The 13,619-nt window shown below is 57.1% G+C and overlaps 1 protein-coding gene across 1 annotated transcript; it reads left to right on the top strand.

The window, feature by feature from the left end:
- Positions 1–505: 505 nt before the first annotated feature.
- On the top strand, positions 506–12,340 carry SCART1 (scavenger receptor family member expressed on T cells 1). The gene is given in 15 exon segments (XM_055244504.2): positions 506–572; positions 2,730–2,953; positions 2,955–3,048; positions 3,835–4,131; positions 4,924–5,238; positions 5,603–5,911; positions 6,078–6,262; positions 6,264–6,527; positions 6,529–6,784; positions 6,862–7,176; positions 7,672–7,740; positions 7,817–8,131; positions 8,825–8,971; positions 9,787–9,942; positions 10,428–12,340. Coding segments are annotated over 15 exon segments (3,135 nt in total). The 3' UTR covers positions 10,550–12,340.
- The last annotated feature ends 1,279 nt before the right edge of the window (positions 12,341–13,619 follow it).

Here is a 13,619-nt window from a genome sequence, read left to right as displayed (position 1 = left end):
GTCATTCTTCTGGTGCTGCTGTGACTCCCACTCAAACCCTACCCCTACCCCTACCCCTAACTCTGCTAGTGCCATCTGCCGGCACAGAGGACACCTCCCTGGCTGTCTGGCATCATTGCCTTCTGTGGTGGTGGCATGGCTGAAGCCGACGGGCCCGAGTGGAGGGCAGAGACGCAAGGCTTCCCTGATGCTCTGCTGTGGGCAGGTTGGACCACCTGCCTGATGGTTGGGTCTAGTCCCATCAGCAGCTGTCAGTGTGGGAGGAAACCCACGGCCTGCACCCTCCCGCGTCTGGTGGTGCTCAGGCCAGCAAGGCATTGGCTGCTCTGCTCACGGCTGAGAGGCAGAGCTGCTGATTCGCTCTGGAAAGGCTGTGGCTGTCCCCATTGGCCCCAGGAGGTCCTTGGCAGCTCCCACCTCTGTATATGTGACTCTGGGCTGTGACCTCCGCCATTGCCCCAGCTAAGCAGCGAGAGCTTGCTGAAGCCCAGAGGGCTGTGGGACCATGAGGGCAGCTCTCTGGACCCTGGGACTCGGGCCCCTTCTTCTCAATCTCTGGGCAGTCCCCACTGGTAAGTTTCTGCTTCCTTCATCCGTGGAACTTTCTGGAGGCAGCAGCTCTGTCGATGCCCAGGCCCCAGGGCATGAGGGTCCCTGCAGTGTCCTGCCATCTGCCTCGGTCTCACTCAGCCCAGAGTGCGTGGGACATGCTGGGGCAGGAGGGAGGTGGCTCCACATGGCCGGATCCCTGTGGCCTCGGAGCCCCCAGCCCCTAGCCCCACTGCTCGGAACCCAGGGCTCAGGGTTGGGTCAGGCCCTGGACAAAATGAGGGACACGGCCCAGTGTCTGGTCCCAATGACCCCGATCAACAGAGTCCTGAGGGGCCCTGCAGGGGCTGCTCCATCCATGTGCCCTGGAGCAGGGCTGACGTCCTGGGAAGGAGGTGGGAGGGTTGGCTGCATCTGGCAGTGAGGTTGAACATGGGGTCCCACGGAGATGCTGCACCCAGGTGGGGACACTGGGGTGTGAAGCCATGTGGAAGGGCTGCTGGGTCAGGGGCAGGGAGGTGTAGAGAGGGGGGTCCAGCTAGAAGGAACAGCAGGAGAGGCTGGAGGTGAGAGGGAGCCCCGGGGACCTGCGTACATGGGCATGGAGCCATGATGTGAGTGTGGGGCTGGGCGGGAGGCAGGGGAGGGTGCCCTTGAGGCTGAGGAACACTTCACTGTCAGGGCTGGTCCAGCTGCCCAGCAGGGCGGTGACCTGGTGCTGGATGGAGCCGCACCCCCAGCGGTGGGGTGGGAGTCTGTGGGCAGCTGCAGAAAGGGCAGAGGAGGTTTGGATTTGAAGGAAAGGCAGCAATGTGGCCACAGATGGATAGAATCCTGGGGTTGATGGGATTTGCTTTTGCGTTAAAGAAGATCGCAAGCACAAGGGCTGGAATTCTCTATTACAACAAGAAATAGCTTTAGAAAATATAAAATAAAAAGCCGTTCATAGCAGGCGTGGTGGCTCACGCCTGTCATCCCAGCACTTTGGGAGGCTGAGGCGGGCGCATCACCTGAGGTCAGGAGTTCGAGATCAGCCTGGCCAACATGGTGAAACCCCATCTCTACTAAAAATACAAAAACCAGCCAGTCGTGGTGGTGGGCGCCTATAATCCCCGCTACACGGGAGGCTGAGGCACGAGAATCAGTTCAACCCTGGAGGCGTGAGCTGAGATCGTGCCATTGCACTCCAGCCTGTGACGGAGCGAGACTTTTGTCTAAAAAAGAAAAAAATTGCAGACACCAGCACACATCCATGTCCTGAGAAGAACCAGGTGGGGAGGGTGATGGGGAGGCTGGGGGGTGTGGAGGGATGGATGAAGACTGAGAGGGAGGAGATTCAAGGTTCCCCAGGAGGTGGGAGAGAAAGGTCTTCATCTTAGACCAGGCAGGGTCCCCCCTCTGCTCCTGACTGCCACCTGGGAGGCTCTCTTCTGGGTGTGGAGGCCTCCAGCGGCCCTGGAGGCTGCTCTGGGACCACACAGCCCCACCCACATGGACTTCCTCCTAGTGGTTGCTTCATTTTCCCTGGGGTGGCTGTGTTGATGTGGGGATGCAGAGGCCTGGAGAGGGTGGTTAGGGGTGCCTCCGTGGGGGGTGGGAGAGAAGGTGCTGCGGCAGCTGAGATGCTCGGAGACCATGGAGGGTGAGATCCTGGCTGGAAGCTGGTATGGGTGGAGTAGTGGGGCTGGGTTTGGCGTGGCGGGAGGGCAGGCAGGGGTTGTTTTCCTGGATGCCCAGGGTTGCAGAAGACAGGAGCGAGGGGTGAGCGGGGCACTCCAAGGGATGTGGACAGTCACGTGGGTGGGGCAGGTGTGACAGTGGTGGGCTGGAGACCACAGTGCCTCCAGTGGAAGTGGGGGATGATGCTTGGGAGGCAGAGAGTGGGTGGGAGGACCCACGCTGCTGCAGACCCAGGAGAACACGGGACTTCCTTGCCTGAGGGGTGGGGTCCTCCACGATGTTGGGGCTCCAGAGGGCCGGGGAGGGGAGCAGCCCCTGGGGAGACACATGGGGTGAGGGTTTCTGTGTGAGCCGCGCCCATCACCTCTCTGGGACTGCTTGGTGGGGTGAGAGGAACCCGACTTGCTGCTGAGGCCTCACAGGCTGTTCCCTGATGCCGCCAGAGCTGCCGTGGCTGCCACCTCCCTCCTGCGCCTCTAACTGGACCTGTCTGTCTGCAGGTGGACCAGGTGCTCTGAGGCTGGCGTACAGACACAGCACGTGCGACGGAGTGGTGCTGGTCCGACACCGCGGGGCGTGGGGATACCTGTGCAATCAGGAGTGGACACTGGCAGAGGCCTCTGTGGTGTGCAGGCAGCTAGGCTGTGGCCCCGCCGTGGGCGCCCCCAAGTACTTCCCGCTGCCTGGAGAGATGGCCCAGCCCTGGCTCCACAACGTGTCCTGCCCGGGGCAACGAGTCCTCCCTCTGGGAGTGCAGCCTTGGCTCATGGAGCCAGAGCCCGTGCCCCCACGCATGGGTGGTGGTCGCGCTGTGCTCCAGTAAGTAGGGAGGAGTGAAGGGGGCGGGGCTGTGGAGGAGGAGGAGTGGGAGGACGGAGAGGAGGACTCGGAGGACGGAGGGAGTCTCGGAGACAGGTGGGGAGGCTGTGGGTCTGGAGCTCTCTCTGGGAGGGGCTCCTCTCTTGGCACCGGAACTATCCTGACTGTAAGATTCAGCTGTTGAAAAACCAATGCCAGGGAGAGTCAGAGAGTGGAGGAAGGAAGCAGAGTGCGGCCCAGGCGTGGGGAGGCAGCGGCCGAGTGGGGGCGTGGAGAGCCAGTGGAGAGCAAGCAGCGGGGCGGGGGCTGGGGGGGGCGGCAGCGGGGCGGGGGCTGGGGGGGGCGGCAGCGGGGCGGGGGCGGGGTCGTGGACGCCTGAGGCCCACACAGGTGGCTGATCATGGTTTCTTAGACAAATGACAGAAAGGTACACGCTTTCCCTTTGAGGTCTGGCTCGAGGGTCCGCAGCCGTCCCTCACACTTTATGTGGCTGTGAGGACCCCCTCATAGCGTCCTGACGCTGACCCACCTGGCCAGGACCTGCTACCATTTTGGGGCCCAGTGTGAAGGGACGCTGCGAGGACCATCGTTTCAGGAGAGCAGCAGAGCATGAAGCTGGGCACAGGGGCCACTGTGAGCCCCGTGCCCTGTGTGACTGCCCGGTCACCTGCCCCTGAAGCTGGCCCTGGCTCAGCCCAGCACTGTCCTCCCTGAAAAAGGAGCTGCCGAGTGACCATGCGGCCAGCTGGGTCCGTACCTTACGGAGGACCGGCCTGTGCTCCACAGACGGCACCTTCCGGGAGCTCCGGCTGGTGAAGGGCCGCAGCCCCTGTGCGGGACTCCCCGAGATCAGAAACGCGAATGGGGTGGACCGCCTCTGTGGCCTGCATGTGGAGGAGGCCATGGTGTTCTGCCGGGAGCTGGGCCGCGGCCCTGTGCTCCAGGCCCCGCGCCGGGACGTGGGTGTCGTCAGGAAGTACCTGGCCTGCAGGGGTACCGAGCCCACCATCCGCAGCTGCAGACTGGACAACAACTTCCGCAGCGGCTGCGACCTGCGGCTGGATGCAGAAGTGGTCTGCTCAGGTGAGGCTGCCACCCCATGTTCCCAGTGACCCTTGGGATGATGCTGGGCCTGGACCTGGGGAGAGCAGGGAGAAGGGGGATGGGCGTTCCCACGGATGGGCCCCCCTGTCTTGCATGACACGGGCACAGACGTGGTGCATGTGCATGCTGAGGGAAAGGGCCTCAGCTCTCACGCTGGTTCTCAGCAGAGCGGAGCTGAGTTTCTGGCGGCCCCATAGAGGTGTCCTGGCTCAGAACCCGCAGGCCATCTAGGGCTGCTGGTGCAAGTCTGAGCTGCCTTTGCTGTGATCTCTGCATGTCTAAGATGGATCGGGGTTGGGTAGAGGTCACTTCTTCCCGGCCCTGCCTCAAGTGTGTGTGAGCTGCACTGGCCTCACAGCTCCTGGCCTTGTTGTGCATATGAGGAGCAGCTGAAATGAGGTGGATAGTCTGCCTGCTGCAGTACCCCAGAGAGGGTGGTGCTCAGTGGACGAAGGGGTGCCCTGACCTCGCCTCTGGGATTGCAGAGGGTGTTGCTGTCATGGCCCTGGACAGGCAGAGGCTGTGAAATATGTGGGCACCTGCAGCAGGTGACCCTGGCCCTGACCTTGGTGATGCGGCCAAGGACGCCTGCTCTGCTCTGGATGCAGGGTGGAAGGGCCTCTGGCTGCAAGTTCCTGCCTGTGCTTGGCAGACCCTCTGCCTAGATGCAGATGATGGCTGCTGGCTGAAGCCTTCTGCAGTCTAAGGCTCAGGGCCAGGCTGTTGACCTGAGAACACCTGTCTCCTTCCTGAGAGGATGTCTGTCCCCAGGACACACCGAGGCCCGGCTGGTGGGCGGCGAGCACCCCTGCGCCGGGCGCCTGGAGGTAAAGCGGGGCCTGACCTGGGGCACCGTCTGCGATGCGGACCTGGACCTGGACCTGGCCACTGCCCACGTGGTGTGCCGGGAGCTGCAGTGCGGGGCGGCGGTGTCCAGGCCCGAGGGCGCCCGCTTCGGCCGGGGCTCGGGGCCGGTGTGGACGGAGGCCTTCCGCTGTGCGGGAAACGAGTCGCTGCTGTTCCACTGCCCGCGGGGGCGCGGGAGCCAGTGTGGGCCCGGCCGCGACGCGGGGCTCAGGTGCTCAGGTGAGGTCCTGTGTGTGGGCTCTGAAGGCTCAGCCCTGCCTTGTTCTCTGCCAAATCCCTTCATGCCCTAAAGGTGCCTCTGGTCAGTAGGTGTGGGTGCTTTTGATGTTTGCTTCTGTTGGTTGAAAGAAGCGTAGGGAAGAGACTGGGTGTAGAGTGATGTGCCCCAAGGCTGCAGCTAAGATCAAATTCTTCCAGAGAGCTGTGTGAGCTGGATGCCCATGCAGAGGAGGGTGGGGGAGCTGGTGAGACCAAGGCTGGGCTCTGTGCCCATCCCACTGGGTGTGAAGGAAGGAAATGACCACAGACAGCTATGTTCTGGGTCGGCTGTCTGCAAGCCAGGCTGACTCCTCCTCTCCCCTAGAGTTCAGGCTGGTCAATGGCAGCAGCAGCAGCTGTGAGGGCCGCGTGGAGCTCCAGGTGCAGGGGTCCTGGGCGCTGCTCTGTGCCACCCACTGGGACATAGCAGATGCCACCGTCCTCTGCCACCAGCTCAACTGTGGCAATGTGGTGGCTGCACCTCGAGGAGGCCATTTTGGGGACGGGGGCGCTGCCATCTGGCCTGACGCGTTTCACTGTGAGGGGACAGAGCCCTACTTGTGGAATTGCCCAGTAAGCACCCTGGGGGCCCCGGCCTGTGCCCCGGGAAACTCAGCCTCCGTGGTCTGCTCAGGTGGGTGCAGCCAGGACGGTGGAGGAGGAGGGTGAGTGAGAGGCATGGACAGCGGGGTGCAAGGAAGGACAAGGACAGAGGGGGCTCAGAGGGACGGGCCCTGCTGGGTGGTGGTCCTGGGTCCCTCCCGCTGACATCCTGGGCCCCCGTGCGTCTCCATCCCCAGGTCTGCCCCACGCCTTGCGACTGAGGGAAGGACAGAGCCGCTGTGACGGCCGCGTGGAGGTCTCCCTGGACGGCGTGTGGGGCCGCGTCCTGGACGATGCCTGGGACCTGCGCGGCGCGGGCGTGGTGTGCCGGCAGCTCGGGTGCGGAGCGGCCCAGCAAGCCTATGACGCACCTGCCCCCCAGGCGCGGGTCGGTCCAGGTGGCGCTGAGCCGCGTGCGCTGTGTGGGCACCGAAACCCGCCTGACTCAGTGCAACGTGTCCGCGACCCTGCAGGAGCCCGCGGGGACCTCGCGGGACGCCGGCGTGGTGTGCTCCGGTGAGGGCGGAACCGCGTCCCGCGTGGCCCGTCGCCGTGGGGTCCCGGGCGCCCTGACTCTGTCTCTCCACAGGGAGCCTCAGGGTGCGGCTGGCTGCGGGGCCGGGGCGCTGTGCGGGGCGCGTGGAGGTGCTGCGCGGGGGCGCGTGGGGCACCGTGTGTGACGATGCCTGGGACCTGCGGGACGCGCACGTGGTCTGCAGGCAGCTGGGCTGTGGCCGCGCCCTGAGCGCCCTGGGGGCCGCACACTTCGGAGCCGGGGCAGGGCGCATCTGGCTGGACGAGCTGGGCTGCCAGGGCCACGAGTCTGCGCTGTGGCAGTGCCCATCGGCGGGCTGGGACCAGCACGACTGCAGGCACAAGGAGGATGCCGGCGTCTTCTGCTCAGGTCCTGCAGCCCGTCCACCTTGTCGTCCCCACCCAGACTCCGAGCTGGGCCTTGCTGACTGGCCTCTCTCTCTGCAGAGTTCACGGATCTGAGGCTGCAGGACCACAGGCAGCCATGCACAGGGCGGCTGGAAGTTTTCTACAATGGGACCTGGGGTGGTGTCTGCCGGACCCTGAGTGCGGCCTCCCTGGGGGTCCTGTGTGGGCAGCTGGGCTGTGGGTCCCACGGGCAGCTGCAGGCCGGGGCAGGAAGCTGGTCTGCCCCTGAGTTTCTCTGGGTGGGCTCCATCCAGTGCAGGGACAGGCATGACTGGTCCCTGTGGCAGTGCCCGTCAGCCCCCTGGGACCAGCATTCATGCTCCAGCGGAGAGGAAGCGTGGGTCCTGTGCACAGGTGAGTGGGTGGACCTGTGTGGGGGGGGAGTGGTGGTGGAGAGGGGTCTCTGAGGGGCCCCGCACTGTGTCTGCATGGGCCCTTTCCTGGGAGATGAACTGTCAGTTTCCCTTTTCCTTATTCTGGATGAGTCTGCCCTGTGCTGGTCCGGTCAAAGCGGGAGGTCCCTGCTCTGAGGCTCTGGGCTGGGTGGGGAACATCTGGAGTCTTCCCAGACCCCGTGATCTCCCCCAGTGAGGGAAGCAGGACCCCTGCACTTCCCGGTATCCACTGAGGACGTCCCACAGGGAGGCGTCCCCCTTGGAGAAGTCTCGGGCACGGTTTGTGGAATCTGTAATCCCATGTGGAGATCCCTTGCTTAAACAGAGTTCTCTCTTTAGCCAGCAGAAATTGGTGTGTTGGGGAGACAGAGGGAAAAAGGAAATGAAAAATGTTTTACAAAATTTAAGCTGCCGAGCTTGCAAATTCAGAAACGGGTCCCAATTTCTTATGCAGAAAAGGCAGGAGAAGTTCCTGAGGACCCTGGGGAGCCCCTCAACTGCTCCTCCTCGCTCGGCTGCCCAGGTACCCCTCTGTCCTTGTCCCTGTCCTCCTCCCCATCCCGGTCCAGCCCCCGCAGTGACCGCAGCCCCTGTTCCAGAGGAGGGCGCACTGCGCGTGCGCGGGGGCGAGGACCGCTGCTCCGGGCGCGTGGAGCTCTGGCACGCGGGCTCCTGGGGCACCGTGTGCGACGATGGCTGGGACCTGGCGGACGCGGAGGTCGTGTGCCGCCAGCTGGGCTGTGGTCGGGCCGCCGCCGCCCTGGGGGCCGCCGCCTTTGGCCCTAGCTCCGGGCCCGTGTGGCTGGACGAGGTGGGGTGCCGGGGCAGCGAGGCGTCCCTGTGGGGCTGCCCTGCGGAGCGGTGGGGACGCGGAGACTGCGCGCACAAGGAGGACGCGGGCGTGCGCTGCTGGGGTGAGTGGGGGGCGGTGGGAAATCGGTCATGAGGCCAGCAGAGGGCGCTGGGGTGGAGTCAGTCTTGAGTGTTGCTTCTGTCACTTCGGTGGGCAGGAGAGCTCGCCCAGGGGTTAGTGGGTTGGTTTCCACCCTGGGATTTTTCTGGGTTAAGCTGATTTGCTGTGGAGGCCTGTTTGGGCCATGCACCCTCTGGGGTTTCCCCCTAATCTTTTTTGGGAATTCCCTTTTGTTTATTCCAATCCTTGTTCATTTCGGGTATGTGTCACCTGGGTGTTGGCAGGTTCAGTGGTTCCCAAAGCCTGCACCTCGTTCTCTTTGCAGAAAACAAACAGTTAACCACAGTGATGACCTTAGCAAAAATAGCAGCAGTGGGTAACTTTCCCTGAGCCGCTCCCATTCTCTGTGCTCTGGTCACCTCTTGTGACTTGCCCTGGCATCTGCCTGGGGGCCACGTTTTACCAAAGAAGGGGGCTGTCCCTTGAAAGCAGACACCCCCAGTGGACACTAGCCATTTTGGGGTGCTATGAGCAGCTGAAACCAGCAGATGCCCCCCCCCGCCCCAGCACTTCCGACTTGCAGGTCCTCCATGAGGGAGAGGGTGTGGCTGGGCCCTTGGAGCCACCCTGTCTTGCTGAGGGTGTGCAGGTCCCCCCTGGCCACCCTGCTGGCTCAAGACCTCTTCTTTCTCAGAGCCTGGCCCAGGCCCCCCGCTGCCTGCAGCTCCCTTTCGGACATTCTGGGCGGTCAGTGTTGTCCTGGGAGCCCTTCTTGGTCTTCTCCTTCTGGGCCTCATGGCCTTTCTGATTCTGCCTCGAGTCACACAAGCCATGCAGAGGGGTAAGCGCAAGCCCACGTTGATCCCATCAGCTGGTGTGCAGGAGCAAGAGCAGCTCACAGCTCCAACCTGGTGTTGGGGTCCGGGCAGGCGGGGTGCCCCGCAGCAGTCAGGCCTATGCAGACCTACCCCCAAAGTCCAAGGAACTGAGAAGCTGAAGAAAGAGGCAGACAAATCCAGTTCCTTAGAAAGAGACACTTAAAAGGGACTTATGAAGACAAGCCATGTCCATGCCTTGGATGGCCTCTAGTTGAGACAGTGGATGCCCATATTATCATCCCTCACAACTAGAACTTATATACCCCAGGGGAAGGGGACATGTAGGACAATTGCTTAAGGGCAGGATTTACAGTGAATGCATGCTCTTATGCAAGGAACAGTAGATAAAACAGAAATCTTAGAGGCCTTCCGGGAACTGAAGTTGGTCAGAAGTCAACATGGTGGATCAGATTCAAGGCAGAGTTGCTTCAGCCTGCAGGCTGGTGTCACTTAGGGCTCATTTTATTGGCCAGAGAGAGTGGCAGACATCTGCATCAGCCTCCAGCCCTCAAGACTGAGCTGAACCCTAGAAGGTTCCCCCAGGTAGCACGTTGGGGCCCACTGGGAAGCCTCATGTGGCTTACTGGCAAGGGACGGTGACCAGGGATGGGAGGGCACTGGAGATCTGGCTATGTTGCCGTGGTCCCTCCATCCCAGCCCACAGCATCCTGCCTCTCTGCTGCCTGGGTGGGGTTCCTGCCTGGAGTTGCTGCCCTCCCTTGCCTGTGGCCATGTCCACACTGAGGGCCTGTGCGTGACCATGCTCACCTTGCCTCAGGTGTGGGAAGATCCGAGGCATCTCCTGGAGAAGCCATCTATGATGTCATTGGGGAAATGCCGCTAGCAGGACTGTACGAGGACATCATGGAGGCCGAGGCCGTGCCCCAAGATGAGGAGGACATAGGTGTGGTGAAGGTGGACACAGAAGCCACAGGTGGGTTTGTGCTCCAGCTCAGGGGTGAGCTCTGGGGTGGGCTATGGATGCTGACCACAAGAGGCAGTGGAAAGGGACTCTGACCACAGGAGCCTGGCTTCAGAAGGCTGCTGACCACAGGGCTCATGGATGCAAAGGGGCTCGTGGGCAGGGGAGAGCAGGGCCACACCCATGAGGGTAGAGACAGTGGCTGCAGCCCCTATCAGAGAGGCCTGCCCCGTGGTGGGAGAAGAGGGCTGGCTGGGAGCCATGGGCCTGGCAGGGGCATATGCTGCAGCTCACTCAGCCTCAGTTTCCTCACCCATGGGAGCTGTGCTGCTGTCACAGGCCACTTGGGGGTGCTTCAGTGTCAAGATGCCTTCAACATTGCCAGGTGCTTTCTGGTTGACATGTTTATGCGTTCCTGTTTTATGGGCTTTGCCAAATGTGCTCTGGGGACAATTTGCACGTGTGCCGATTTGGTCACACGGTGTCTCTTGCACCAGTTTCAGGGGAGGCGTCTAACCTCCTGGAGGGACAGTCTATATGTGCGGAGGGAGGACACAGCAGACCTGTTTCTCAGGAATATGATGAGGCTGCGTTTCCTCCGGAGGAGATGACGTTGTAAAGCACCCTGAGGATGAGATACACCAGCTGGCTGTCGAAATCACAGCTCTTCATTTTCTTGTACAATTGTAGTGGATTTCGTGAGAACAGCTTGGATGCCTTTCTCTTGCAATGTCCTCCACGTCCATATAAAATCCAGTCCTTCCAGGCCCTGCCTGGCTCTAACCCTCATCCCCTTCGAGGGCCATCTGCTGTGGACAGTTGTGCTGTGTAACCTTCACATTTCCCACACATTACAGCAAATGCAAATACATACAGAAATCAGCGGTTCCATTTGTGGTTTAGAGACACATGGTGCCATCTTCATCTTCCGCTCTACAGCTCGCTTCTGGCACCCAGCAGTGTGTTGCTCCCCATACCAGAACCTTCCTCTTTTTTCTTAAAAACTCTTCTTAATTGAATCCAAAGTATCTTTTAGATGTTCTACTTGTGTAATCATGTCATCTGTGAATATTCAGATTTATCTTCTCCTTCCAATCCGTGTACATTTAATCTCTTTTTCTGTGCTTTGTTTCGGGGGCTGGGATCCTTCAGTCCAGTGTTGAAGAGAGGCGGCCAGTGGAGGTCTTGTCTCATTCATGGACTCAGAGCAAATGTGTTCCACATTTAATTTCACTATGAAATATAATATTGGATGTTTGGTTTTGTAGATGCTAGTTATCAGATCAAGGAAAGCCTAGTCTATCCCTAATTTGTTAAGGGTTTTGCTTTTTATCATAAGTAAGTGTTGACTTTTATCAAATTCTTTTTTGTATCTATTAAGATGATAGATGATTGATTTTCATATGTTAAATTAACCATGGGTTAAACAAACTTATCTTTATCATGATATATTATTCTTTTTGTATTTCACAGGAATTAGTTTGGTAATATGTTGGGTCAATGTTTAAAAAAGAAAATGATGTGTAATTTCTTTCTTTTGTTGTAGTATTTCAGTTTAATTTTTGGTATGAGGTTTATTCAGGTCCCATAAGGGTTAGGAGTATATTCTCTTTTAAAAAATATTTGCTAATTCACACTCCCACCAACAGTATAAAAGTGTTCCTATTTCTCCACATCCTCTCCAGCAACTGTTGTTTCCTGACTTTTTAATAATCGCCATTCTAACTGGCATGAGATGGTATCTCATTGTGGTTTTGATTTGCATTTCTCTAATGACCAGTGATGATGAACTTTTTTTCATATGTTTGTTGGCTGCATAAATGTCTTCTTTTGAGAAGTGTCTGTTCATATCCTTCACCCACTTTTTGATGCGGTTGTTTGCTTTTATCTTGTAAATTTGTTTAAGTTCCTTGTAGATTCTGGACATTAGCCATTTGTCAGATGGATAGATTGCAAAAATTTTCTCCCATTCTGTAGGTTACCTGTTCACTCTGATGACCCATCAGTGATAGACTGGATAAAGAAAATGTGGCACATATACACCATGGAATATTATGCAGCCAGAAAAAAGGATGAGTTCATGTCCTTTGCAGGGACATGGATGAAGCTGGAAAACATCATTCTCAGCAAACTAACACTGGAACAGAAAACCAAACACTGCATGTTCTCACTCATAAGTGGGAGTTGAACAATGAGAACACATGGACCCAGGGAGGGGAACATCACACACTGGGGCCTGTCAGGGGGTGGGGGGCTAGGGAAGGGATAGCATGAGGAGAAATACCTAATTTAGATGACGGGTTGATGGGTGCAGCAAACCACCACGACATGTGTATACCTATGTAACAAACCTGCACATTCTGCACAGGTACCCCAGAACTTAAAGAATAATTTAAAAAAATTTGCAAGAGTTTATGTAGCATTGGTTTTATTTCTTCTTAAATGTTTGGAAGAATTCACTATTAAAGCTCTCTATCTAGGCTTGGAGTTTCCTCTTTAGGAAGGTTTTTTTTTTTCCAGATTTAATTTTTTAAAATAAATAGTTGAAGTATTCAGATTCTCTATTTCCTGTTAGATCTGCTTTGTTCAGTCCTTTTTAAAAATGAATTGGTACATTTAATCTGAATTTTCAAGTTTGTCCGTATGAATTTGTTAATAGTATCTTTCTACTAGCCTTAATGTCTATAAAATCTGTAGTCATGTGCATTTTTCAATCCCGATAGTGGCAATTTGTATCTTCTCTCTTTTTTTTTTTTTTTTTTGAGACCAAGGTCTCACTGTGTTGCCCAGACCAGACTCAAACTCCTGGGCTGTAGCGATCCTCCCTCACAGCCCCCCGCACAGCTGGGACTCCGGGCACTCTGCTGTTCTAGACTGGTGCTGCTGGTGGCTTATTCATCTCATTAGTCTTTCCAAGGCACTTGGAGCTTGTGCCTTTGGTTTTCTTGACTTTTCTTAGTGAATATCTGCCTTCTAATTCATTTATTTCTGTTCTCATCTTTGTGATTTCCTTCTGCTTATTCTAGCTTTTTTATATGGACATTCAGATTGTTGATATTCAGCATTTTTTCTTTTTTAATGGGTATATTTTAGGTTATAACTTTCCCTTTTAGCATGGCTTTGGCTGCATTCCAAGAGTTTTGATATGTTGTGATTTTGTTTTAATAGGTTTATGGGGGTAAAATTAGCATACAATAAACTTCACATATTTAAAGAATACATTGCAATAAGTTTTGACATGCACATATACCCCTGAAAGGATCGCAGTGTCTATGAGAATGGACGCATCCATCAGCCCCAACGTTTTTCATGTATGTTTGAACGTCTGTCCTGTCCCTTCCTGTGTCCTGCCCCTCAGGTGATAAAGTTCAGCTTTCTGACACTGTAGACTAGTTTGCACTATTTGAATTTTCTGTAAATGGATTATATAGCACGTACTCTTTTTTCGGGGATGAGAGTCTGGCTTTTTTCGCTCAGCACAATTACTTGCGATTCTTCCATGTGGTGAGAAACCATAGTTCATTTTTTCCTCTTGGCAAATAGCCCTCCATTGTGCTGTTTACCTGTTCACGTGTTGACGGACATTTGCGTTGCTTAAAGTTTTCAGCTATTGCAAAAAAAGCTGCTACAAATAATCATGTACAAGTCATCATATGGATATGTGCTTTCATTTCTCTTGGCTACCTAGG

The sequence above is a fragment of the Symphalangus syndactylus genome, chromosome 2, assembly GCF_028878055.3.
Source record: "Symphalangus syndactylus isolate Jambi chromosome 2, NHGRI_mSymSyn1-v2.1_pri, whole genome shotgun sequence".
NCBI classification, from domain to species: domain Eukaryota; kingdom Metazoa; phylum Chordata; class Mammalia; order Primates; family Hylobatidae; genus Symphalangus; species Symphalangus syndactylus.
This window is presented reverse-complemented; position numbering and strand designations above follow the sequence as displayed.